This window comes from Pleurodeles waltl, chromosome 4_2 (genome assembly GCF_031143425.1).
Source record: "Pleurodeles waltl isolate 20211129_DDA chromosome 4_2, aPleWal1.hap1.20221129, whole genome shotgun sequence".
In the NCBI taxonomy this organism is placed as follows: domain Eukaryota; kingdom Metazoa; phylum Chordata; class Amphibia; order Caudata; family Salamandridae; genus Pleurodeles; species Pleurodeles waltl.
The window spans coordinates 125,553,606-125,580,561 of record NC_090443.1 but is presented as its reverse complement, the minus strand read 5'-3'; the positions used below and the strand labels follow the sequence as shown (position 1 = coordinate 125,580,561).

Sequence of the window (26,956 nt, the reverse complement as noted above, 5' to 3'; positions counted from 1 at the left end):
GCCTGCTGAGTCCACAGATGCCACCTACCGACGCGCAAGGGTATTACTCGAAGAAAAAAAATCTCCAGATCAAGTCTGACGCCCGGGGGAAAATTCTAAGGTAAGGAATCTGCAACTAGAATGTGTCTCTACCAGATACATTGTTCCCGAAGGTAAGTAAACTTGTACTACAATACAATTTAAGTTCATACAGCAAACTTACCACACCCCATGCAAACCTTACAAGGCACAATTTCTGGATGATGCACTATGTGAGAGAAGCTCAGCACTTCAGGCTGACGTTTGACACCTAGCTTGGATCTGCCCAACAATCAGCAGCTACTAGATAGACATATTTGAAACACTGACTAAGATGATTGGGGAGACAGTGACGCCATCCCAGAAAATATCACTGTTAGTTATACCAAAGATACCTGAGTGAAGAGATTTGCCTCTGTGGCTTTGCTGGTGGCTATAAGGAGGGTGACTTGTGTCTGGGGAAGGGCTTGAGCCCCAACTATACAACAATGGGTGAAAGACCTGTTTTTTCACAATGAATGACTAGATCGCTTTAACAGCGTGCTGCTGACCTAGACATTTGGGGCCCACTACCAGCTTACCTGCTCACTCGTGGAACATCCAAGAACTGACGGAGTATGACAGTAACTCAACCACTAGGCAGCTCAAAAAGATATAAACTACAAGGCCCTGCCTTGCCAGGAAAAGCATTCCGTGAAAATACACAATGATCGCAATGTTTGCTTTCTACCGGACAGCATTTGTAAATTGCACAAATGTGATTAGGGACAGAGGGAGGTGTGATGGGCTCTTTTTATTCTTAAGCTGTTGAATAAAAACACGGTTGTACAGTCTTTTTAACCAGAAAACTACCAATAAAAACAACTTTTTAAAATAAAACTCTGTGGTCAGGTTGCTTTAGATCACTCATGGGGTGAGTTTATGGATAATACAGTAAATGCACAGTTTGCAAAAGCAAAGGTCTCGTCAAACACCACAACGTCTGCAACTACTAACTACTGACAAGCCATGACAAGAGTGCATGTTCAAGGTGAAATTACTTTTCTTGGAACAGTGCAGTTGTCAGTGTTAACAAAGGAGTCTAATCCAGTGACCGTTTGGGAGGCCCATCTAGTAGCTCAGAGGTCCAGTCGGAATAACTGTTCTCCAGCAGAATCCCACTACGGAGACCAAGGATCTCCAGGACGCTAATTAAGCATGCTCCAGGGACAAAGAGTACTCCTTGAGCCTCAGAGCCTACGACTGTGGACTACCTAAAACAATCTCCGACTTTGATTGAAGGCTGTCTTAATGATCACTGAAAAACAGCCCTCTGGGGATTGGCCGCAGAAGAAGTCTCCAGTCCAGGCCAATGGATGGCTCTGAAAGTATGCCTTGCCTCAGCCGAATAGCCTTCTCAGGGGAATTGGGGTAAGCACCATCTACTCAGTTGTATGTACATGCCTGACGCCCTTTGGAATCTAAGATTACCTCAAGAATTAACTTGACGCCATTACAGTTCAAACTATCTCTGAATGCAGACGTTGAACTGAAACCACTCAAGGTCTTTGACTCGGATTGTGGCGGCAGCTTTCTCGCATCACCAGATAGTGAGGTCACTTACACACTTCGAGAATTATGGCAACTTAATATCTTCATAGGCCATAGTGTTGTCACAACACACACAGCAGCATAGCGGTGAGATTGCATACTTGGCTGAAAATCTCAGGCTTCCACCCACAGATCCTGCATCCCTCATCAACTTACTGTTTGATGAACAACATATATTGTGACACCAGATTGATGAATCCTGGGGAAATAAAGTATGGACACAGCAAAGTTCATGGGTGCCCTTATGTGCCATCAACCGTAGTTAGCATTTTGGTGGACACATACATGCTCTGCACCAGTATGCAGCATAGGTAGCGCAAGATAGCCATATCAACCGCTGCAGTTCTTAAATCATAAAAATCAGCTACACTACTAGCTAGGACAGTAATCTTTGGGATCTGTTTGTGGTAACAGCCTCACCAAAGCTAGAGTTTCCCCAAGAAAGAGGCACTTCATCTTTTACCTCATATACATGCTCCCTGACCATGCAGTGTCTGTTGGGTGAACACTGATGTTCTTCCTCTCACAGTGGATAACCTCAGTTGAATGGGTTCTTTCTACCGTTACCCATAGTTTATATTTTCACACTAGCATCTCGACCATTTTCCCCAAGTATGTAAACTGAACAAAGATGGTCTTTCACTGTTAGGGGAAGTAGATATTGCTCCTTCTCAAGAGAACAATAGAAAAGGAACAGCAGCAGGTACAAAGGACCGCGTGTGTGTGTGTGTGTGTGTGTGTGTGTGTGTGTGTGTATATATGTGTGTATATATGTGTGTATATATATGTGTGTATATATATATATATATATATATATATATATATATATGTGTGTGTATATGTTCGGTGGCATGTGTAGCTGCAGATACACATGCTGTGCATTATCCTGCCATCTAGTGTTGGGCTCGGAGTGTTACAAGTTGTTTTTCTTCGAAGAAGTCTTTTCGAGTCACGAGACCGAGGGACTCCTCCCTTTCGGATCCATTGCGCACGGGCATCGACTCATCTTAGATTGTTTTCTTTCTGCCATCGGGTTCGGACGTGTTCCTCTTCGCTCTGTATTTCGAATCGGGAAAGTTAGCTAAATATAAAAAATTCAACGGTATTGTTATCGCTCGGTACTGGGTTAGTGTTATTGTATCGGCACCGATCGCAGTGGCCCTCTGGCGGCCCTTCGGGGCTTCCGCTCTTCAGCGGGGCCTAGTCGGCCCGAACACATCCATCGACGAAGACTATTCGATCCCCCTTCCGCTTCTGTCCGAAGTGCCACTCGAAGTATCCTTATACAGACCAACACCTGGTCTGTAATCTGTGTTTATCACCAGAACACAGGGAGGATACTTGTGAGGCCTGTCGAACGTTTCGATCAAAAAAGACCCTTCGTGATCGACGAGTGAGAAGACTACAAATGGCGTCAACACTGAGAGAACAACTTGATGCCAAGGAGGAGGAAAGAATTTCCATCCAGGGGACGGACTCTGACGATTCCGAAAGTGAGTGAATCACGATGATGCAGAAAAAAGTGAGTAAAACTGCCCCGTCCAAAACTCACACAAAGATCGTTAGGGCCAAGGGGACGCCACCGCCAGCAGGCCATGGCTTAACCCATCAAAGAAGGTGACCAAACATCGGCACCAAAAAAAGCCAGAGATTTGCCGAAGACTTCCGACTCCGGTCGAGATTCCGGCACCGAACGATCTCGACACAGAGTTCGACTCACCCAAGGTGAGGAATATAACGTCAGAACCGAAAAAGACTTTATCGGAAACATCGGTACCGAAAAAAGCGGCTTCTGAGCCAAAAAGAAGCTCTTACACAGAAGAGCAAGGACTTTCCAGCCAAATGCATGAAATGCACAGATTTGAGCAGGAAATAAGTATGGTTGAGCCAGACCATACGCAAAGGAGGTTGTATATCCAGAAAGAGACTGGAAAAATACAAACTCTTCCTCCAATTAAGACAAAAAGAAAACTGGCATTTCAAGAGTCGGAAATGCAGCCGAAGGTGGCCAGAGAAAAAACACCACCACCACCAAGTTTTTTTCTCCACAACCGTCCCCACTACACTCACCACAGTTGTCTCCGGTGTGAACACCTCCTATGCATTCACCTACGCATACAGGGATGACGCAGGATGATCCGGATGCATGGGACTTGTATGATGCACCAGTATCAGACAACAGTCCGGACTGTTACCCAACAAAGCCGTCACCTCCAGAGGACAGTACTGCATATATGCAGGTACTATCAAGGGCAGCTACGTTCCACAATGTAGCAATGCACTCTGAGCCAATAGAGGATGATTTCCTGTTCAACACCTTGGCATCCACCCACACTTCCTACCAGAGTCCGCCAATGCTCCCGGGCATGCTCAAACATGCAAAACAGGTATTCGAGGAGCCAGTCAAAGGAAGGACTATCACGCCTAGGGTGGAGAAAAAATACAAGCCTCCCCCAACGGATCCTGTATTTATAACACCGCAACTTACACCAGACTCAGTGGTTGTAGGAGCAGTAAGAAAGAGGGCAAACTCTCAATCGTCAGGAGACGCTCCACCGCCTGACAAAGAGAGTAGGAAGTTTGACACAGCCAGCAAACGAGTGGCAGCACAGGCAGCCAATCAATGGCGGATCACAAACTCACAAGCCCTACTTGCTCGCTATGACAGGGCACACTGGGACGAGATGCAACACATTATACAACATTTGCCCAAAGAACACCAGAAACGTGCCCAGCAGGTTGTGGAACAAGGACAAGCAATTTCCAACGACCAAATAAGGTCCGCATTAGACTCGGCAGACACGGCAGCATGAACGGTCAACACTGCGGTAACCATTCGCAGGCATGCATGGTTACGAAGCTCTGGATTCAAGCCAGAAATCCAACAAGTAGTGTTGAACATGCCTTTTAACCAGGAACAATTGTTTGGGCCGGAAGTGGACACAGCAATTGAAAAATTAAAGGAGGACACTGACACGGCCAAAGCCATGGGCGCGCTCTACTCCCCACAGGGCAGAGGCACATTTAGAAAGCCACAATTTAGAGGGGGGGTTTCGAATGCAAACACCAGGGCCTTCCACCTCTCAAACCAGACTCACCTATCAGGCACAATACCAGAGGGGAGGGTTTTGTGGCTCATATAGAGGTGGACAATTCCCAAGAGGAAGGGGAAAGTTCCAGACACCTAAAACAAGCCCAACCAAACAGTGGCTTCAATGTCACAAAACCCCAACACTTAACACCAGTGGGGGGGAGACTTACCGCATACTATCAAAACTGGACACACATTACTACGGACGCATGGGTCCTAGCCATTATCCAACATGGTTATTGCATAGAATTCACAAATTTCCCGCCAGATGTGCCCCAAAGGGCACACAATATGTCCAAACAACACTTAGACCTATTACAACTAGAGGTCCAAGCATTATTACAAAAACAAGCAATAGAGTTAGTACCCAACCATAAGATAGGAACAGGCGTCTACTCACTATATTTCCTAATTCCAAAGAAGGACAAAACGTTAAGACCTATATTAGACCTCAGAACACTGAATCTCTTCATCAAGTCGGATCACTTCCACATGGTAACACTTCAAGGCGTGGTTCCCTTACTAAAAAAGGAGGACTACATGTCAACGTTAGATCTCAAGGATGCCTACTTTCACATACCCATCCATCCTTCTCACAGAAAATACTTAAGGTTTGTAATACACGGCGTACACTATCAATTCAAAGTGTTACTGTTCGGGATAACAACAGCCCCAAGGGTATTCACAAAATGCCTTGCAGTAGTAGCCACTCACATAAGGAGACAGCACATGCACGTATTCCCATACTTGGACGACTGGCTAATAAAAACCAGCACTCAACATCAATGTCTTCTTCACACGCAATACATTATAGAAACTCTATACAAACTAGGGTTTTCTATAAATTACCAGAAATCACCTCTGCAGCCATCCCAAATACACCAATACTTGGGAGCAACACTCAACACACAAAAAGCGATTGCCACTCCAAGTCCACAAATGGTCCAAGCGTTCCAAAATATAACATCAAGCATACAGCCAAACCAACACTACCCAGTAAGTTTTGTAATGAAACTTCCAGGCATGATATCTTCATGCATAGCCATTGTCCCAAACGCGAGATTACACATGCGGCCCTTACAACAGTGCCTAGGAAAACAATGGACACAAGCACAGGGTCTACTCCAAGATCTACTGTTGATAGACTGCCAGACACACTTCTCGCTTCAATGGTGGAACCCTATAAATGTAAACGAAGGGCGGCCATTCCAGGACCCAGTGCCTCAGGGTGTGATCACAACAGATGCTTCCATGATGGGGTGGGGAGCACACCTCAACAAGCACAGCATACAGGGCCAATCAACAAAAACAACTCCACATAAATCATTTAGAACTGTTGGCAGTGTTTCGATCATTAAAGGCATTTCAACCACTAATAGCCCACAAACACATTCTTGTCAAAACCGACAACATGACAACAATGTATTATCTCAACAAACAAGGAAGGACACACGTCACAACTGTCTCTTAGCACAAAAAATTTGGCATTGGGCAATTCACAATCACATTCGCCTAATAGCACAATACATCCCAGGCATTCAGAACCAGTTGGCCGACAATCTCAGTCGAGATCACCAGCAAACACACAAATGGGAAATTCATCCCCAGATCCTACAGGATTACTTCCTACGCTGGGGAACACCAAAAATAGACCTATTCGCAACAAAAGAAAATGCAAAATGCCAAAACTTCGCGTCCAGGTACCCACACCCTCAATCCAAGGGCAATGCGTTATGGATCAGTTGGTCAGGGATATTTGCTTAAGCTTTTCCCCCTCTCCCACTCATTCCTTATCTGGTAAACAAACTAAGTCAAAACAGACTCAAACTAATACTCATAGCACCAACCTGGGTTCGCCAACCGTGGTACACAACACTGCTGGACCTATCAGTAGTACCTCACATCAAATTACCAAACAGGCCAGATCTGTTAACTCAACACAAACAACATATCAGACACCTGAATCCAGCATCGCTCAATCTAGCAATCTGGCTCCTGAAGTCTTAGAATTTCGACACTTATACCTTACACAAGAATGTATGGAGGTCATTAAACAAGCAAGAAAACCTACTATAAGACATTGTTACACAAACAGATGGAAAAGATTTGTTTACTACTGCCACACTAATCAAATTCAACCACTACATGCTTCCGCAAAGGACATTGTAAGCTACTTATTACACTTATAAAAGTCTAAGCTAGCATTCTCTTCAATTAAAATACATCTCACAGCAATATCTGCCTATCTGCAGATTACACATTCAACTTCGCTTTTTAGAATCCCAGTCATCAAAGCATTTATGGAGGGACTTAAAAGAATCATACCCCCAAGAACACCACCAGTACCTTCGTGGAAACTTAATATTGTATTAACACGACTCATGGGACCACCATTCGAACCCATGCACTCTTGTGAAATGCAATACTTGACTTGGAAAGTAGCCTTTCTAATAGCTATCACATCACTTAGAAGAGTAAGTGAGATACAAGCATTTACTGTACAAGAACCCTTTATAAAAATACATAAACATAAAGTGGTTCTCCGTACAAATCCCAAATTCCTACCAAAGGTCATATCGCCATTCCACCTAAACCAAACAGTGGAACTCCCAGTCTTCTTTCCACAACCAGACTCAGTAGCCAAAAGAGCCTTACATATGTTAGACATCAAAAGAGCACTAATGTATTACATTGACAGAACAAAACAATTTCGTAAAACAAAACAATTGTTCGTAGCCTTCCAAAAACCTCATGCAGGTAATCTTATATCCAAACAAGGCATTGCCAGATGGATAGTTAAATGTATTCAAACTTGCTATATTAAAGCAAAAAGAGATCTACCTATTACACCAAGGGCGCATTCCACTAGGAAAAAAGGCACCACAATGGCTTTTCTGGGGAATATACCAATGACAGAAATTTGTAAGGCAGCCACCTGGTCTACGCTTCGTACATTCACAAAGCATTACTGTGTAGATGTGTTAACACAACAAGCCACAGTAGGACAGGCTGTATTAAGAACATTATTTCAGACAACTTCAAATCCTACAGGCTAAGCCAACGCCGTTTGGGGAGATTACTGCTTATTAGTCTATGCACAGCATGTGTATCTGCAGCTACACATGCCACTGAACGGACAGTGTCACTTACCCAGTGTACATCTGTTCGTGGCATGAAATGCTGCAGATTCACATGCGTCCTCCCACCTCCCCGGGAGCCTGTAGCCGTTATTAGTTGAATGAAAATTGTAAATTTGTAAATAAATATTATTTGAATACACACTATGTACATACATACCTACTCCATTGCACGGGCACATCTAGTATATTCACAACTCCTACCTCACCCTCTGCGGGGAAAACAATCTAAGATGGAGTCGACGCCCATGCGCAATGGAGCCGAAAGGGACTCGAAAAGACTTCTTCAAAGAAAAACAACTTGTAACACTCCGAGTCCAACACTAGATGGCAGGATAATGCACAGCATGTGAATCTGCAGCATCTCATGCCACGAACGGATGTACACTGGGTAAGTGACATCATATATATATATATATATATATATGTATATGTATATGTATATATATATATGTATGTGTATGTATATGTATGTATATGTTCGATGGCATGTGTAGCTGCAGATACACATGCTTTGCACATCCCGCCATCTAGTGTTGGGCTCGGAGTGTTACAAGTTGTTTTTCTTCGAAGAAGTCTTTTCGAGTCACAAGATCGAGGGACTCCTCCCCTTTCGGCTCCATTGCGCATGGGCGTCGACTCCATCTTAGATTGTTTTTTTTCCCGCCATTGTGTTCGGACGTGTTCCTTTTCGCTCCGTGTTTCGGGTCGGAAAGTTAGTTAGAATCTCGGAAAAATCGTCAGTATTGTTTGTGTTCGGTATCAGGTTAGTTACAACAGATCGAGACCGACTTTGGAAGAGCTCCGGTGGCCCTTCGGGGTTTTTTCGATTCCCCGTCGGGGCCTGGTCGGCCCGGCCACGTGTCTCTTCAAGGCTGATGGAACGGACCCCATTCCGTCTCTGCCCAAAATGTCACAACAAGTATCCGTATACAGATCAGCATCTGGTCTGTAACTTGTGTTTGTCTCCAGAGCACAAGGAAGATACTTGTGAAGCCTGTCGAGCGTTTCGGTCGAGGAACACATTAAGAGACCGAAGAGCGAGAAGACTGCAGATGGCGTCGGCACCGACAGGACAAGGGCGTTTCGAGGAAGAAGAAACCCTTTCCATTCAGGAGTCGGACTCAGACAAGCTTGATCCCGAAGAAACGCCGAAAACTGTGAGTAAGACGTCGAAACATAAAACTCACAAGAAGACCACAAAAGCCCAGGGGACGCCAACGCCAACAGGCCATGGCTTAACCCGAAAAATAGGTGACCGATCATTGGCACCGAAAAAGGGCACGCTTGTGTCGAAGTCATCCGACTCCGGTCGAGATACCGGCACACAGCAATCTCGGGCCCGAGACAGCAGCTCCGAGCAAGTTCGGCACCGAGACAGTGGCACCGAAATGGGTCCGCACCGAGACACCACGATGCCGAAAATAAAGAAGGTTTCGTCAGAGCCCAAAAAGGCGACTGAAAAGGTTTTGATTCCGAAACACCCAGCCTTGGAACCGAAAACAGGTTCCTACACAGAGGAACAGGGGTTGTCCTCCCAAATGCAAGGACATAAGTTCGGACAAGAACTTGAATCAATGGAGCCAGACTACACTCAAAGGAGGCTCCACATTCAAAAGGACACAGGGAAGATAAGCACTCTTCCCCCAATTAAAATGAAAAGAAGACTTGCCTTTCAAGAAAAGGACAAGCAGCCACAGGCAAAGGTGGCAAGACAAACAACTCCGCCACCATCTCCACCACCATCAATGCACACATCACCGGTAGCCACTCCACCGTTGATGCAATCCCCGACTCATACTGCAATGAGTCAAGATGATCCCGACGCATGGGACCTTTGATGCTCCGGTATCAGATAACAGCCCAGACTGTTACCCTGCGAGACCGTCGCCACCTGAAGACCGTACATCCTACACGCAGGTGGTCTCAAGGGCAGCTGCTTTTCATAACATCACCTTGCATGCAGAACCGATTGAGGATGACTTTTTGTTTAATACACTATCCTCCACTCATAGCCAATACCAAAGCTTACCTATGCTCCCTGGAATGCTAAAACACTCCAAACAAGTATTTCAGGATCCTGTGAAAGGCAGGGCAATAACTCCAAGGGTGGAGAAAAAGTACAAGCCACCGCCAACAGACCCTGTTTATATTATGCAGCAATTAACACCAGACTCTGTGGTTGTTGGGGCAGCTCGCAAGAGAGCAAACTCTCACACCTCAGGAGACGCTCCACCTCCAGACAAGGAGAGTCGCAAATTTGACGCTGCGGGGAAAAGGGTTGCAGCACAAGCAGCAAACCAATGGCGCATTGCCAACTCACAAGCACTTCTGGCAAGATATGATAGAGCTCATTGGGACGAAATGCAGCATTTCATAGAACACTTACCCAAAGAGTTCCAGAAAAGGGCACAACAAGTGGTGGAGGAAGGACAAAGTATCTCAAATCAGATACGGTCAGCAATGGATGCAGCAGATACAGCTGCAAGGACAGTAAATACTGCAGTAACAATTAGGAGACACGCATGGTTGCGTACGTCAGGATTCAAGCCGGAAATACAACAAGTCGTGCTGAATATGCCTTTTAATGATCAGCAGTTGTTTGGGCCGGAGGTGGACACTGCTATTGAGAAACTTAAAAAAGACACTGATACGGCAAAAGCCATGGGCGCACTCTACTCCCCACAGAGCAGAGGCACATTTCGCAAGACACAATTTAGGGGGGGGTTTCGAGGTGAAGCCACAACCTCACAAGCAAGGCCCACTTATCAAACTCAATATCAGCGGAGAAGTTTTCGGGGGCAATATAGAGTGGAACAATTCCAAAAAAATAGAGGGAAGTTCCAAAGTCCCAAAACTCCTCAAAACAAGCAGTGACTTCCACGTCACAAATCCCCAACACAACACCTGTGGGGGGGAGACTAACCAAGTTTTACAAACATTGGGAGGAAATAACAGACACTTGGGTCCTAGCAATTATCCAGCATGGTTATTGCATAGAATTTCTCAAATCCCCTCCAAACGTCCCACTGAAAACATACAATATGTCAAAAGAACACATGGATCTTCTGGGACTAGAGGTAGAAAGCGTTGCTACAAAAAGGAGCAATAGAATTAGTACCAATTCAACAGAAAGGAACTGGAGTTTACTCTGTACTTTCTCATACCCAAAAAGGACAAGACTCTAAGACCTATATTAGATCTCAGAACATTAAATACCTACATCAAATCAGATCACTTTCACATGGTGACATTACAGGACGTAATCCCACTGCTCAAATAACAAGACTACATGACAACACTAGACCTAAAGGATGCATATTTCCATATACCGATACATCCTTCACACAGTAAGTACTTAAGGTTTGTATTCCAAGGGGTACATTACCAATTCAAGGTGTTTCCATTCGGAATAACAACTGCGCCAAGAGTTTTTTACAAAATGCCTGGCAGTAGTAGCTGCACATATCAGAAGGCAGCAAATACATGTGTTCCCGTACCTAGACGATTGGTTAATCAAAACCAACACGCTAGAACGGTGTTCACAACACACAAAGTATGTCATAGAAACCCTCCACAAACTAGGTTTCTTAATCAACTACACAAAGTCACACCTTCAGCCGTGTCAAACACAGCAATACTTAGGGGCGACAATCAACACAGCAAAAGGGATTGCCACTCCAAGCCCACAAAGGGTACAGGCATTTCACAATGTAATACAGGCCATGTATCCAAAACAAAGAATACAAGTCAAAATGGTGATGAAACTCCTAGGCATGATGTCCTCCTGCATAGCAATTGTCCCAAACGCAAGGTTGCACATGCGGCCCTTACAACAGTGCCTAGCATCACAATGGTCACAGGCACAGGGTCAACTTCTAGATCTAGTGTTGATAGACCGCCAAACATACACCTCGCTTCAATGGTGGAACAATATAAATTTAAACTAAGGGCGGCCTTTCAAAGACCCAGTGCCACAATATGTAATAACGACGGATGCCTCCATGATAGGGTGGGGAGAACACCTCAATCAACACAGCATCCAAGGACAATGGGACACTCAGCAAAAACAGTTTCACATAAATCACTTAGAACTACTGGCAGTATTTCTAGCGTTAAAGGCATTTCAACCCATAATAAGCCACAAACATATTCTTGTCAAAACAGACAACATGACAACGATGTATTACCTAAACAAACAGGGAGGGACACACTCAACACAGTTGTGTCTCCTGGCACAGTGAATATGGCATTGGGCGATTCACAACCACATTCGCCTAATAGCACAATTTATTCCAGGGATTCAGAATCAGTTAGCAGACAATCTCTCTCGGGATCACCAACAGATCCACGAATGGGAGATTCACCCCCAAATACTGAACACTTACTTCCAAAGTTGGGGAACAAATAGATCTATTTGCAACAAAGGAAAACGCAAAATGCTGAAACTTCGCATCCAGGTACCCACAAGATCAGTCTCAGGGCAATGTGTTATGGATGAGTTGGTCAGGGATATTTGCATACGCTTTTCCCCCTCTCCCACTCCTTCCATATCTGGTAAACAAGTTGAGTCAAAACAAACTCACTCATACTAATAGCGCCAACTTGGGGAAGACCACCTTGGTACACAACACTACTAGACCTCTCAGTAGTGCCTCATGTCAAACTACCAAACAGACCAGATCTGTTAACACAACACAAACAACAGATCAGACACCCAAATCCAGCATCGCTGAATCTAGCAATTTGGCTCCTGAAGTCCTAGAGTTCAGACACTTAAACCTTACACAGGAATGTATGGAAGTCATAAAACAAGCTAGGAAACCTACCACTAGACATTGCTATGCAAATAAGTGGAAAAGATTTGTTTATTACTGCCATAATAATCAAATTCAACCCTTACACGCATCTGCCAAAGACATCGTAAGATACTTACTACATTTGCAAAAGTCAAAGCTAGCTTTTTCTTTCATTAAAATACATCTTACCGCAATTTCAGCTTACCTGCAAATTACGCACTCAACTTCACTATTTACGATACCAGTCATAAAAGCGTTTATGGAAGGCCTAAAGAGAATTATACCATCTAGAACACCACCAGTTCCTTCATGGAACCTCAACATTGTCTTAACACGATTCATGGGTCCACCTTTTGAGCCCATGCACTCTTGTGAAATGCAATACTTAACATGGAAAGTTGCATTTCTAATTGCCATCACATCTCAAAGAAGAGTAAGTGAGATTCAAGCATTTACCATAGAAGAACCATTTATTCAAATACACAAGCATAAAGTAGTTTTACGGACAAATCCTAAATTTCTACCGAAAGTCATATCACCGTTCCACTTGAATCAAACAGTAGAACTACCAGTGTTCTTCCCACAGCCAGATTCTGTAGCTGAAAGAGCACTACATACATTAGACATCAAAAGAGCGTTAATGTACTACATTGACAGAACAAAACAAATTCGGAAAACAAAACCATTATTTGTTGCTTTCCAAAAACCTCATGCAGGAAATCCGATTTCTAAACAAGGCATTGCTAGATGGATAGTTAAATGCATTCAAACTTGCTATCTCAAAGCAAAAAGAGAACTGCCTATTACACCAAAGGCACACTCGACTAGAAAGAAAGGTGCTACCATGGCCTTTCTAGGAAATATTCCAATGACTGAAATATGTAAGGCAGCCACATGGTCTACGCCTCATACGTTTACCAAACACTACTGCGTGGATGTGTTAACAGCACAACAAGCCACAGTAGGCCAAGCAGTATTACGAACTTTGTTTCAAACAACTTCAACTCCTACAGGCTGAACCACCGATTTTGGGGAGATAACTGCTTACTAGTCTATGCAAAGCATGTGTATCTGCAGCTACACATGCCATCGAACGGAAAATGTCACTTACCCAGTGTACATCTGTTCGTGGCATGAGTCGCTGTAGATTCACATGCGCCCACCAGCCTCCCCGGGAGCCTGTAGCCGTTTCGAAGTTAATCTTCAACATTTACAAATTTGTAAATATATCACTTTAAACTACATTATGTACATACATATTCACTCCATTGCATGGGCACTATTACTATAATACACAACTCCTACCTCACCCTCGGCGGGGAAAACAATCTAAGATGGAGTCGACGCCCATGCGCAATGGAGCCGAAAGGGGAGGAGTCCCTCGATCTCGTGACTCGAAAAGACTTCTTCGAAGAAAAACAACTTGTAACACTCCGAGCCCAACACTAGATGGCGGGATGTGCAAAGCATGTGAATCTGCGGCGACTCATGCCACGAACAGATGTACACTGGGTAAGTGACATTTTCCATATGTATATACATATAAATATGTATATATGTGTGTGTGTATATGTGTATATGTATATATATATATATATATATATATATATATATATATATGTATATGTATAAATTAAACTTTGCACCCCTATCTTCAAACTTGGGGCTCTCAACCACTGTATTGTATCCATCCACTTCAAAATGGCAAACCTCCCTGATGACAGTCTATTATGATAGTAGAGTAAATATCTGTGCTAGACCTCAAAGATGCCTACTCCACATTCTGGCACACCTGGCTCATCGCTAATGCCCAAGGTTTGTGGTCAAGCTCAATACATTACTGATTCTAAGTCCTACCTTCCGGGCTGCAACAACCCCTTGATTGTTTACTAAATGCTGTGAAATATTGCTCTATGACTTGCTTGTAAAGAGGCAATTTAATATTCATTGTCTTTCAAATGCAGCATAGTGCCCTTTGTCTTTTGGTTTTCTCCCTCAGTTTAAAAAAAGACCCACCTGCCCCTCAGCTGATATAAATTTTCTCAGGTACCACGCTTAATTCAGTGCAACAACAAGGTGATGGTTGGAATGCGCAAATTAAACTCGGTCACTGGCAATAGCTCTGGGCCCATCAGTTTTCCCCTCTTGCCACTCTAGATAAAGGCCCACCTTATGTACCTCAGGGGATCAGTCTTTCTCGAACTGCCATGCAAGACCCCTCCAAGGACCCACAATCAAGCCACACTGGTTGAGAACTACTTAGGTCTCATCGGTGAGGTATCATAGTTATTGCATTTTCCTAAGTCAGACCATTTTTCATATTTTTTTGTTTTGTGCCTATGTGCAGTTTGGGGTGTAAACAGGTGGAGGAAATCAATTGGTGAACCTGGAAAGCTGTTTTTGAAAATTAGATCAAATTCTGTATTCAGTAAGTGACCATTTGTGTAGATGACTCAGTTTTCGCAAAGAAATTATTCATTGAAATAAAGAAATGATGAAAATAAGTAAGGAAAAATAGAAATAGGTGGCAACATTTTCATCTATAACTTGTTAAAGAAATGACAGATTTTCCATAGTAATATACTGTTATGCAAGTCATGCTCTTCTGGTCACATGGATATATAGAATTTGCTGGGTTTCCAAAAACATGCCATAACCAGAGACAATGACTGTGCTTCAACTTATACTGATATTTCATTGAAGTCCAACCATGCAGCAGTTCATGTGGTTAAAATTTAATGAAAGAAAAACTTAAATGCAGGACATTTATGCACTTTAGAAATGTGCCCAAGATACTGAGTTTAGAAATACTTATGGTTTATACAGATTTACATTTGAGGGTAACTGATCTATTGTGGTTGACTATCTGATAGACATCTAGTCGCAGATTCCTTACTTTAGAATTTCCCCAGCCGTCAGTCTGGATCTTGAGATTTATCTCGAGCAATACCCCTGTGTGCCTTAATTCATGCAACTTTCTCATATTTCTGTGAGGGAAACCTCCGTAATAAGCGGTAATCCATTGAGTTCCTTCCTACCAACCAACACTTCTCCAGATACAAATGCCATCATACTTGTGTAGATGTGACCATCTCCTGCGAAAGAAACAGATTAACACAGGGACAATGCTAGGACCACATTGTCTTCATATTGCCAGTTTACATCCATTCGAGCTGTGGGTGATCGATCCAGCCACACAGCTAGGCTATCATCTTATCAGAAGTGTGTTAATACGTAATAGTAGAACATTTGTTATTAGCAAATCATTTTTCTCTAGTTTTGGTTATAAACGTAAAGAAGTGTGTCAAAAAATAAAACGAGTTTAGCAAAATCGGACACGTTACTTACCTTTGGTAGCACCTTATCTGGTAGAGACGATATCTAGTGGCAGATTCTTTACCTTAGAATTTCCCCCAGGCGTCAGTCTGGATTTGGAGATTTTTCTCGAAGTACCCCCCTCGTTCCATTATTGGGTGTCAATCGGCTCTGTGTCTGTTATTGGTGTTGTCACGCCAGATATGTCTTGGTTCCTATATAGGCACCAAACCGTCTCACTTACTTCAGTTACTTTTCACGTCTTTCCACTCCAGAAGTGCAGAGCCATAAAGAAACTGATTACTTGTGCATCAGAACTGAGTTCCTGAAAGGGGAGTTCCTGATCCTAGAAATCAGTTTGTAGGGTGGGGACAATGGATGGGTCGGGAAGGAATCTGCAATTCGATATTGTTTCTTCCAGATAAGGTGTTACCAAAGGTAAGTAACTTGTCCATTTGATAGACATTTAGTTACAGATTCCCTACCTTAGAATAGATATCCAAGCAGTACCATCCCCGGAGGCGGGTCTGCAAACCAAGATCATACCTGGAAGTCCTGCAGGGCCAAACAGGCAAAGTACCTGTCCCTATGGACCTGACTGCCCAGGCAGTAGTGTGTGTTGAACATGTACAAAGATGCCCATGTTGCCGCCCGACTGATGTCAAGGACGTGCTAATTCAGTGGTCGCAGCTGTAGCTCTGGTAGAATGAGCACGCAGATCTTTGGGTGGTTGCTTTTTGGCCAGTGTATAGTAATTTATAATGCATGGTATGACCCGTTGGGAGATGGTTTGCTTCTGCACTGCCTGACCTTTATTTGTACCCACATAACTGACAGAGTTGATCTTCCACCCGTAACTCTTTTGTATGTGGGAAGAACGCCAATGCTCTTTTTGGGTCCTGGCGTTGGAGTCTCATCTTCCTTAGAAGGATGTAGAGGTGCATAAAAAGTAGACAAGGTGCTGAACTGGCCTGTATGAAAAGGCGTGACACCTTTTGGCAGAAAAAAAATCCCTGGTGTCAGCATAGATGGAGAGGCAGGGCGGCTTAGATGACAATGCCTACAACTCACTCACCCTACGGGCAGACATAATGGACACAAGGAAGGCTGTCTTTACTTTAGTGTGCGAAGTCTGAGAGGACATTTGTGGAGAGGCTCAAAAGCAGCGCACATTAGCAATGTCCGATCCGGATTCAAATCCCATTGGGGCATAATGAATGGGGATGGAGGAAACATGAGTTAGACTTTTAAGGTACCTATCAACAATGGGAGACTTGCAACCTCAAAAATGCAGAGATGGCAGATAAATACCCTTTTAGAGTCCCCATAACAGAGACCTGCTGGGCCACAGAAAGGATAAAACGGCCCTCAGAGGGAGTGGTGGGCAAAGAGTGTCAACAGGCTAGTCTGCATCATGCCACAAATGTATTCCAATGACAGGCGTATACTGTTTTGGTGGAAGGGGGACACCTGGCTGCCAAGATTACGAAACAAACTTCGGGCGGAAGGTCAAAAGTTGTCAACTGTCTGCCCCTCAATCTCCATGCAAGAAGGTGGAGGCTGGATAGGTTTGGATGGAGAACCCTCCCCTGCTGCTGCAACAGAAGATTCTCCCAAAGGGGGCAGTCTGATCGGAGGATCGATGGCCATACTCAGTAGCTCTGGATACTCTTCGTGCCCAGTTCGGAGCCACAAGAATGACTTGGGCCTGATTGTTCTTGATCTTGAGAACTCTGGGCAGAAGTGTTTTAGGCAGAAAGCTGTACAGGAGGCCACAAGTCCACTAAAGACGAAAAGTGTAGCAGAGCAATTGCCTCCTTTGAAACTCCAACGTGCAATATTGCAGACATTGCTCGTTCTCTGCGGAGGCGAACAGATCTAACCAAGGCTCTCCCCTTTGCTGAAAGACCTTGCACCACCTCCGAATGGAGACGCCTTTCGTGATCAACTAAGCATTGTCAGCTGAGTTTGTATGCTGTGGCATTCAGAGAGCCCTTCAGATGTTGAACCACCAGGGATTTGCCCTGTTGTTCCAGCCATGTCCAGAGGTGCAGAGCCTCCTGACAAAGGGTCCATGACCTCATCTCGCCCCGCTTGGTAAAGTACCACATGGCGGTGATGTCTATGAACACCTGCACTACCTTTCCCTTGAGAGAGGGAAGAAATGCTTTCAGTGCTAGCCTGATTGCCCAGAGTTTCAACAGGTTGATGTGGAGTCCAGACTCTGCCAGAGACCAGATGTCTGACCTCTTTCTCTTCCAGATGGCCACCCAATCCAGGAGTGCTGCATCTGCCCACTCTGGTTGGGGACGGGAGAGGGATCTGCCTCTGATCCAATCGTGGATCATTAGCCAGCACTGGAGATATTACGTAGTTCCCTCTGAGATCTCAACCATGTCAGATTCCCTGATGCTGCGCCCACTGGAACTTCAGGTCCCACTGCCAAGCCTGCATATGCCATCTGGCATGATTCACCACCAGGATGCAGGTGACTGAGGCCCAGCAGCCTCAGTCGTTCTCACTGAAATCAAGGATAGAGGCTGAAATATTGGTATCATAGCCTGAATATCCTGGGCTCGCCACTCAAGAGGATAAGCCCGAAACTGCTCTGTAGCCAGAACAGCTCTGATGAAAGGGAGCTGCACAGATGAGCTGTGACCACCGCCACCACCTTGGTGAACACCCAATGGATGTGGTAAGTCTAAAGGAGAGCAAGCTGAACTGAAAGTACTGGCTCCCTGATCCACAAGGTTGCTGAGCAGCATGCTTGGCACAGTGACTAGATGGGACTGGACCTGGCCGTAGCACAAGAATCCCTGATTGCGCTTGATCGCTGACTCTGCTTTTTCTTCAAAGAGATGGGTGCCATCAAAGGGCATGGCCATAATATTGGCTTGGACATCCCCTGAAAAGTCAGACGTCTTCAACTGGGTGTGACGCCTAAGGACCACTGTCGATGCAGCCACCCTGCCCAGTGAGTTGGTCATGTCCAGTCCACATCCAATCATGAACTTTTCTGCGCCTCTCCCATCGATGACTGCTCCTGAGATTACAGCGCGGGCCTCCTACGTGACCTGTGGCAGCATTTGTGCAACAGTATCTCACAGGAAGTGGGAATAATGGCCCAAAAGGCACGCATTGCCAGACAGGGGGAAGAAAACATCTTCTTTCCAAATGTGTTGAGCCTCTTGAATTTGCTATCTGGGAGTGCAGAAGGGAACACACCCTGGGAAGTGGAGGCTTGAATAACCAAACTCTTAGGAGTGGGGTGTTCCGGAAGGTCGTCTGAAGCAGGGCGATGGCCGCAGGCAATTGTCCTGTTCACAGGCATGCCCCTGTGTTTGGTTTGGACCAGGTACCCAGTAGGACATCTGTAAGGTCTTCATTAAAGAGGAGCAGGAGTTCAGAGAATGAAGCTCTGGGCTGAAGCACCCCTGTCAGGAGGTTAGACCGAAGTCAGCTTAAGATCCAGGGCCTCAGCTAATCTTCGTACCAGCATAGAATATGAAGCGCCCTCCTCCCTAGCTTGGTAGGATGAGAAAGCATGCCAGTATCTGAGGAGGTGTCCAATCCACTGGCTTCACCCAAGTCCATACGCCAGAGGTTGGAGCTGGTATTCCAAAGGATCCAGCAATTCCTCCTCTTCCTCACCGTTCCCTAGCCCATAAGTAACCGGCTCAGCATCCAATTTTGGAGGTACAGCTCCTGTTGGAGTCTGCGTCGTACAACGCCCATCTGGCTCCATGTTGGAGTCAGCAATGGGGATGGCACCGCCTGACTGACGTCGGGGAAGGTTGAGATGATATGGCCAACGCTGTCCCGGATCCAAGCAAGGATCCATGGTTGCCCCTTGGGGCCGAAGCTGCGGAACCCAAAGTGTCCCTTTCCAACTCTGTGGGGCCCAAAGGCGCTCCAGCGGTGTCAAACTGCTCAAAGATGAGGCGCATTGCCTCATAAAACTTTTATCTATGCAGCGTTGTCTCCAGCTTCTGGAAACTCAGAGACGCAGAGGCAGCCCAGATGCAGGCTCGCAGATGGAGGCCTAGAACGACAACACTTCCACGTCTTGTCTACCGACAGACGAGGTGAAGCCAAAGAGCGTTTCACTTTCTTTCATTTCTTGTTGTGCCTCGATATGAAGACAGTGTGGTCTTAACATTGTCCCTGGTTTAATCTGTTTCTTTCGCAGGAGATGGGCACATCCACACAAATATGATGGCATTTGTATCTGGAGAAGTTGGTTAGTAGGAATTCAATGGATTACTGCTGATTCCGGAGGTTTCCCTCACAGAAATATGAGGAAGCTGTATAAATTTTGGTTTGAAGCATATTCTGGGTAATATAGCCATTGCCTGTGACAAGTGAGTGGAAATTAGGAATTAACCCCTGACTGCCAGGGCATATGTCAGAACTACACTCTAGCTTGCCAAGTGGGGTGGATATGCTCTAGGTCCCAGGGGGAGGCTGAAAAACTTTTGGCGCTTTAGGGAATATGAGTGCAGCCTGATGCCAGGATGAGGATGGTCCCCACCCTGATTTGATTTTTTTATAAATATCTGATGCTAAGTGGGTCTCATATCCCGGGGGGGGCAGTTTGGTGTTAAATCCTCTAATCTTTCTTTGAGTAGCGGAGTAGGGTAATACATTAGTAGTAGGCTCTACCCCCACCATCACTATGAACAACTTGGCTACGCCCTACTTTTGTTCCCACCCTTCCAAAAACACCACCTACACCACAATGGTTTCTGGAGGATCACTTGTCCATTTTCAGACAGGAAGTTCAGGCTCTCTTGTAGAGAGTGCAGGCATCAGAAGTAGGGACTGTTTTCTACTCCTGTTACTTTCTGGTGCCAAAGAAAGACATAGTTCTTTGTCCTGTTCTAGACCTTTGCCACTGAACTACTTTTTCAAGAAGGAAAGGAGGGCAAGTTCTTGTTGCTCACTCTGGCCCATGTTTTGTCTGTCCTTGATCCAGGAAACTGGATAGTGGCTTTGCATCTGCAGGACACCTTGTTCCATGTTCTCGTTCTGCTTTCCCACAGATGCTTCATGCAGTTCTCAAGAGGTAATCAGCACCACCTCCACATCTACCTGGTTGTTGTGGGTGATTCGCTTGCCACTAAAGGTTCTCCTCCAGTCCATTAAGGGGGAATGTGCAGGTCCTTAAGGACCACATCACTTCCATGTGGGACTACAGCAAGCAGAGAGCAGGGTGGGGTCCTGTGCCATGAAGCACTTCACCTCTGGAGCTGGCTAAGTTATCAAGGCATCCCCTAGGTCATACAACACCTGTGCCATGAGGCTCATCACCTCTGGAGCTGGCTGAGTTATCAAAGCATCTCCCAGGTCGTACAACCAGGGCACAATCTTTAAATGCAAGGGCAAATATGAATTTAAACAGCATTGGCTACCGGACCACGAATGGCAATTAAACTCAGAGGTGGCACAGGGCATCTTCCAGTACAACAGCAAAAGGGAGACCCTTGTCTTGGGGCCAGATGTAGCAAAGTTTTGCACATCGCAAACAGCGAATTTCGCGGTTTGCGACCTGCAAAAACCACATTGCGATGCCCAATCCCCATTTTGCGAGTCGGTAACCTGGTTACTTACTCGAAAAACTGGCTTGCGAGTCGCAATTAGGAAGGGGTGCTCACCTTCCTAATTGCGAATCTCAGCCCGATGCTGCATTGCTTTGTGACCGCGAACACGGTCGCAAAGCAATCGCAGTTACCACCAGTGTCACACTGGTGGTAACCCATTCGCAAAAGGGAAGGGGTCCCCATGGGACCCTTTTCCCTTTGTGAATGGCATGGAAAACATTTTTTCAGAGCAGGCAGTGGTCCTATGGACCACTGCCTGCTCTGAAAAAATGAAACAAAAATGTTTCATTTTTTCATTTAGTAATGCATCCCGTTTTCCTTTAAGGAAAATGGGCCGCATTTAAAAAAAAAAAATTAAAAAAAAAATGCTTTATTTAAAAGCAGTCACAGACATGGTGGTCTGCTGTCTCCAGCAGGCCACCATCCCTGTGAGAGCTGCGAGTCGCAAGGGGGTCGCAAATTGCAACCCACCGCATTAATGTTCATGAGGTGGGCCTTTGCGACCCCCTTGCGGGTAGCAGATGGTGTCAGAGACACCATCCTGCATACTGAATTGCGACTCGCAAATTGCGAGTCGCAATTAAGGAATGTCGTACATGTGGCCCATGATCTTTTCACCTCTACCAAGAACATGCAGTGGCCGAGCTTTTGCACATTGGAGAATTCTGCCTCGGCGATTCCTTTCTGTTGACCTGGAGCTTTGGGCTCCTCTACACTTTTCTGCTTCTACCTGAACTGCCCATGTTCTGAAGATCAGAAATGACCAGCCCCAATTTAGTCTACTGGTTCTGGGCTGGGCCAGGAGAATATGCTACCCAGAATATCTACCCATAAGCATCAATCTCTTCAGGAGACATGCTGTCCCAGCACCAGGGCCGCTGCCTTCATTCAAGCCTGCAAACCTACACCTCCCTGCTTGGAGAGTGAATGTTCACAGTTGATGGCCTTCAGTCTCTCTATTGAAGTGGTGAATGTGATTTCGACAGCCAGGTGTCTCTATCCCATGATATTCTGTGTGAGATGATGAATAAGTTTGTTGATTGGTGTTCTTCCTTGCCTATCAAACTGTTAAAGGATCAGTTGTCGAGTGTTCTCCTTTTTTCACTGTCTAGCCTAGCATTGCCTTATGGTGGGAACATGTAAAAGGTTTGTCTGTATTAGCAACTTTTCTACGATTGCCTGGCCCATTATCTCTGTTTAAACCACCTGCTGTGATGCTTTTTTTTTTTAAAGGAACGACTCTTATGTATTCACTAAAACCCTTTGTGATGCCCCAGTGTGATCTCATTCTGCCTTTCACCTTCTTGATGTACACTCCACTTCCAATGCACCATTGTCCTCTGTGGTTGCTCACATTAAAAACAGTGTTCGTCATTGCAATTTTGTCTGCTTGCTCTGTGAGTGAGCTGCAGGCACTTTCTGTCCAGAAACCGTACTCCTCCTTTTTCCTGGACAAATTAGTGCTATGGGCCAAGGCAGTGTAAATATAGTAACACCTTTCCACATTGGGCAGTCTATCACCTAACTGACATTCCTTTGGAAGGTCTGTGGACTTATTCGACCAGAGACATAGCTGCTGCTGCTGTGTTGGTGTGCAAAGTGCTCGTTTTGAATACCTACAAAGCTTCTATGTGGGCTCCAGTTCACAAAGCGCTTACTGTCTGGATAGTCTAGTCTTGCAGGGGGAGTACTTTGCCTTTTCAGTCATGCAAGATTTCCTGTCTGACCCGTTTCGTAGACTCCCCACCTGGGTAGGGACTGCTTTCATTTCAGTTCACAAGGTGAGCAATTTGCTGTTGATGATATCCTTCAGAAGAACAAGTTACTCATCTTCTATAATGCTCTGTCTTGTGGATGTTCTTATCTAATGGCAGATTCCTCAATGACCCACCCATTCTGTGTCATTTACTCCTTTGATCCATACTAAAAAGATTCTAATTGGAGATATGCCCCCGGCACAATCTGATTACTAAGTGCTCTATGTCCAATAGCGCACACATATTAGAATGAAACTGTAAATGTGCAGAGGTGGTTGGTTTAGTATAGCCTCACTGTAACTTCTGATGCATGACGGATCCGAGATAGCCGCATTATGTCGGCCACAAATGCATGAGGAAGTTGCTGATAAAAATCTCTGAATCTAGTCTGGCATGTGGGGGTGTTCACAAGAGGAAGGAATCTACGGTTACAGTATACACTAGGAAGAACATTACTGAAGGCAAGTAACTTGTTTGTGTTCAAAATAGGTGTCCGTATCAAATTAGCCATACGTTGTGGCTGATGTACATAGTACTCTGTTATACCAGATTGTCTCATGGCCCAGAGGCTAATCCTGAATCAAGTCATCAGAAAAAATATATATTGCGGATGGGGTGCAGTTTTGAAGATTCTCTTACTATTATTTTAAAAATGCTATATGTATTGAGGATCACCAGCATGATAGTGAATTATTCAAAGCTTGTAAATCTGAATTTCTGCTTTTCAGTGAAAGAATGGTAGCAATGAAATGAAGACAGTGCGATGAGGAAAACATAACCTCAGTTTTGACCCCGCTATTCTTCTCATACTTTTGCCTCACCGTCCCCCATAAAAATTTAGATTGCTTTCTTTGACTTCTCATTGATTGGAGCTGCCTGTCTTTTTTTTGGTGCATTCTGGCTTGTAAAGCTTCAGCATTATCTACACAGGGCTTTCCTCGACAAGACAACCAATGTTGTGTACTTATCTTTCAAAAGGTGACAGTGATGACAGCTGTGACACAATGGACATAAAGCCTAAAGTCAGAGGAGTCCGCAATGTTATGTATCTCCACCAGGAGCAAGAAGAGGAGGAAGAGGAAGAAGATGGTGAGGAGCTGGACCAAGAACATGAAGGGAAGAAAGTTGTGGTGAGTGATGAAAGCAAAATTCTTTGCACTCTAGCTCTTCCTGTGTTAAGGCCTCATCAGACTTTCACTGTTAATGGTCAAATGCACTATTGGAAATAAGATTGTAAGACCTATAACTACAACATTGTCGTCAGTGTGTTTTTATTTTATTTTTATATTTCTAATGGAGAGCTGTTTCTAACCTATACGGATGTGAAAGCCACGTAGATTTTAAGTGTTAACATCCAAAAATAGGCACCTAAAATAACTGACTTCATTATTTCGTATCATTATTTATAAGCCTCATGCTGCTCATCTCGCATATTCTCTGAATTTCGGTTAGTGACTCTGTCTAGGACAGAGGACATTCAGTGGAAATTTTAAAGTTTTGGCATCTGAGCTCTTTTTTATGACATGAAGGATGGATGTGCACACTGCTCACACCGGTTTCATTGTTTGTAGATGAGATCCCCTTCCCTTCATCATACATCTACCATGGTTGTGTTGTTTAACAAGTAAAATAACATTCATGTTGGATATGAGTAGGGAACTGCCCAGCATCAAATCTTCATTTGTTCACATCCTTAGGCTGATTTCAGAATGATTTCAAAAATATGTCCAGACTATATTGTTTTTACATTTGGGCCATGTTACAAGGGCAAAGTGGTAGGTTTCTGAATACCACTGAAAATGTGCATGTAGTCCTTAATATCTGAGGTGAAACTAAAACTGCAAAATAATTGTTGACAGACAGGGACCAGCACAGGGGATTAACAAAAGTAACCCTGGAGCCCATTTATGTTGTCTGTTAAGATTAGGCAGAGCATGGGATACACAGGATAGATCTCTGGTTCCTTACCTCCCATCCCCCATGTATACTTTTCTCAACCTTTCTCCTAGGTGTTCGGGGTAGCATTTTGGGTGTCTCTTCAATTAAGATGTAGAGAGTTGTTTTTACTTTTTGCGATTTGAATTGTTTTTCTGAATCTCAACATCAGTGCGTTGCAATTAAGGTTTTCATCTAAAGCAGAAAGCTTGCTGTGATATTTCTTATGTTCTCAAAGAATTGAAACGAAATGCCACTAATTTGCCGAAAACAGCATCTGAAAATTGAAATAACTTTTACTTTCTCTTTCACAATTGAGTAATATAGTGCACATTACTAAAGTTCTTTATAAAAAAAGTATCCACTTCTTTACCGCTTGCATCCAGAAAGTCCTGCATGCTCTATCACAACTTGCAGATTCAGACTGTAGGAAAGTACCCTCTTTTTGGCATGGTTACTCCCACGTTTTGCCTGCTGTCAGTACGTTTTGACTGTTTTCACTGGGATCTTGCTAACCAGGATCCCAGTGATTGTGCTCTTTCCCTCTAAATGTAATTGCTTAGGACTTTGCACACCACACAGTTGGCATTCTCGTGCCCCGTATAAGTTCCTAGCATATGGTACTTAGGTATCCTGGGCCGAGGGGCACCAGGGGTTTCCCTCGGGCTGCAACATGTATTGTGCCACCCATGGGAGCCCATGCAGAATGTCTCTAGGCCTGCCGTTGCAGCCTGCATGAAAATGTGCAAGCACCCTTTCACTACAGGTCTCTGCACCAGGTCACTAAGTCACCCCTATGGTAGGCCCTCATAGCCCAGGGTGCAGGTACCTGTGTGTGCGGGCACCCCTGCATGAGCAGAGGTGACCCTGTGAATTCCAGCTCCATTACACTGGACTTCGTAAGTGCAGGGAAGCCATTTTACCTGTGTACTGGACACAGGTGACTGTCCAGCTACATAATGGTAATTCCAAACCTGGGCATGTTTGGTATCAAACATGTCCAAATCATACCCCAATACTTTTGCCAGTATTGGTTGTATGACTCCATGCACTCTGGGGGCTCCTTAGAGGACCCCCAGCATTGCTTCTACCAGTCTTCTATGGGTTTTCCGGGCAGCCCGTGCTGCTACCATCCCTCGGACACGTTTCTGCCCTCCTGCTGCTTGACCAGCTCAGGCAGTGGAAGGCAGAACAAATAATTTCCTGTGGGAGAGGGAGGTAACACCCTCTCCCTTGGAAATAGGTGTCACATGGCTTGGAAGGGGTAGCCTCCTCAAGCACCTGCATGTTTTGAAGAGCATATATGGTGCCTTCCTTGCATAACGCGGTTTGCACTAGTCCAGGGACCCCCAGTGCCTGCTCTGATGCAAAACTGAACAAAGAAAAAGGGAGTGACCATCACCATCCTAGGGGTGGTGCCCAGAGCTCCTCCAGGTGGCCACTTGATTCTGCCATCTTGAATCCAAGGTGGGTAGAGGCTCCTAGGAGCATCTGAGTGGCCATGTCAGGTAGTGTCATAGTTGGACTCTTGCTCTATACAAGTCTGCTGTTTTAGGGATGACAGCACTTCTGTTTGTAGGTGACTAAGCCAATCCTACAACAAGTCGCAACTGTTGCCCCCCCCCCCCCCCCCCAGCTTACAAGCAGTACCTCACCAAAAACCTGAACAGAAAAAGGTGATTTCTGGCAGCCTTTACGCATTGACTCAAGAGTG

The 26,956-nt window shown here is 44.9% G+C and overlaps 1 protein-coding gene across 3 annotated transcripts in view; it reads left to right on the top strand.

The window, feature by feature from the left end:
• The window catches only part of SPRYD3 (SPRY domain containing 3), a 472,005-nt gene that overhangs the window by 397,288 nt on the left and 47,761 nt on the right, over window positions 1-26,956 (top strand). For all 3 annotated transcript variants that reach the window (XM_069230934.1, XM_069230932.1, XM_069230933.1), the window contains exon 10: window positions 24,286-24,437. In XM_069230934.1, the coding sequence (XP_069087035.1) occupies window positions 24,286-24,437 (152 nt within the window). The remainder of the gene's footprint in view (window positions 1-24,285; window positions 24,438-26,956) is intronic.